Raw genomic sequence first — 1,771 nt, 5'->3', positions numbered from 1 at the left:
GGGTTTTGTTTAGCTTCTATATTTGTTACAATGTTTCAAACTGCCAGCTCAGAAGCCGGCAGCGGCAGGCGGGGAACGTTGGAGTCCTCCGTCACTGAAGCAAGCAAGCATCCTGTTCGCTTCAAGCTGCCTGGCTGCCGGCCGCCATCTTGGCTGGCAGTTAATTTGCATATCGCCCTGATTAGCCAATGGGAAGGGTAGCGGAGTGACACCAATTTGCATGTTTCTCTTTTATTAGTGTAGATGTTATATAGCTGTTATAAGGTGATTATGTCAATAATAATAAAGGTGCTTTAAAAATGTTAAATTTTTAATTGAATGTTAAGTGTTTTTATTTGCTTTTCCTGATTTTAGTTCTACTCCTTTCAATAAAGAAGAGTTGTCTGCCATTTTAAAATTTGGTGCTGAGGAACTTTTTAAGGAACCTGAAGGAGAAGAACAAGAGCCCCAGGTAAAAAAAAAAAAAAACCTTCAGAATGTGTCATCTATTTAAACTATATTTAACTATTTAACTATGAAGTACATTTACTTTAAAATATGTTAAAGTATGTTTAAAGATTTTTTTCTAATTATAGGAAATGGATATTGATGAAATCTTGAAGAGGGCTGAAACTCATGAAAATGAACCAGGCCCTTTAACTGTAGGAGATGAATTGCTTTCCCAGTTCAAGGTACATTTTCTTTATAGTTATATAAATTGGGAGAAACAGACTTTATTTCATAATATTTTTTGTTTTAAAATTTGCCAAGGTGCATAAAATTATATTTTCCTTATTTTGACAAACCAGTATCAAACTAATTTGAAAGGGAGCAAATCATTTATGAACAGTTAAATTTAGTAGAGTGGGGAGGGATATTATTTCCTTAAATAAGCACCTAGAACAGTGCCCAGCCAATAGCATGTACTCAAATATTTTGGTAAAAGAATGACTGTGATCCCTTTCTTACATTTCCATGACTGAGCAGTTTTAGACATCAGGTTAATTTAAGCATTACCACAACTGAGAAACTTCAAATCAGTCAAAGTAAGCTGTAAGCTCCTATTAATACTTATAAATACTCTTGGTTTGATGAGGGCTAAATGGCTGCCAGGAGTCCTAAAGGAATGTAAGTCAACCGATCTCATCCTATATAATAAAAGCCTAATATGCTAAGTGTCCGGTCCTCCGGTCTGCCATTCAACCAATCAAAACATAATATGCTAATGATATGCTAAGGCTGCTTAACTGCTTGCTGTGACGTGTTCTGACTACCAGGGGGCACAGTTGACCAATCGCTATGACATGCATTCACCACCAGGGGGCAGATAGTTGACCAGTCGCTATGACATGCACTGACCACCAGGGGGCAGACACTCCAATCAGTAAGTTAGCTTGCTGCTGGGGTCCGGCTGATCAGGACTGAGCGAGACGGGCCAGACACGCCCTGGAGCTCTCCCTTTGACCCTCTCTGGCTGGCCAACCTCCCACATACCTCCCTGGCCCTGATCGTTCACTGGTGGGGTCCCTTGGCCTGGCCTGCGCCCTCTTGCAATCTGGGACCCCTCGGGGCATGTCGGAGAGCCAGTTTCAGCCCGATCCCGCAGGCCAGGCTGAGGGACCCCACTGGTGCACAAATTCATGCACTGGGCCTCTAGTAGTGTAATAAGTAAGTTGTACAACAATTATCTACACTAATAAAAGAGAAACATGGTAATTAGCGTACGACCGCTACCCTTCCCATTGGCTAATCAGCATATCCTTATGCAAATTAACTGTCAGCCAAGATGGCG

The 1,771-nt window shown here is 41.3% G+C and overlaps 1 protein-coding gene and 1 long non-coding RNA gene across 3 annotated transcripts in view; one reads left to right on the top strand and one right to left on the bottom strand.

Annotated features, from left to right (window-relative positions):
• CHD1 (chromodomain helicase DNA binding protein 1) overlaps nt 1-1,771 on the top strand; it is a 72,371-nt gene that overhangs the window by 42,041 nt on the left and 28,559 nt on the right. For both annotated transcript variants that reach the window (XM_014544007.1, XM_005871533.2), the window contains 2 exons: nt 355-451; nt 576-671. In XM_014544007.1, coding sequence (XP_014399493.1) covers nt 355-451; nt 576-671 — 193 coding nt within the window. The remainder of the gene's footprint in view (nt 1-354; nt 452-575; nt 672-1,771) is intronic.
• The window catches only part of LOC106726997, a 20,043-nt gene that overhangs the window by 16,780 nt on the left and 1,492 nt on the right, over nt 1-1,771 (bottom strand). Inside the window, exon 2 of the long non-coding RNA XR_001363158.1 lies at nt 1,708-1,709. This is a non-coding gene — a long non-coding RNA (uncharacterized LOC106726997). The remainder of the gene's footprint in view (nt 1-1,707; nt 1,710-1,771) is intronic.

This window comes from Myotis brandtii, unplaced genomic scaffold, assembly GCF_000412655.1.
Source record: "Myotis brandtii unplaced genomic scaffold, ASM41265v1 scaffold344, whole genome shotgun sequence".
NCBI lineage: Eukaryota > Metazoa > Chordata > Mammalia > Chiroptera > Vespertilionidae > Myotis > Myotis brandtii.
This window is presented reverse-complemented; position numbering and strand designations above follow the sequence as displayed.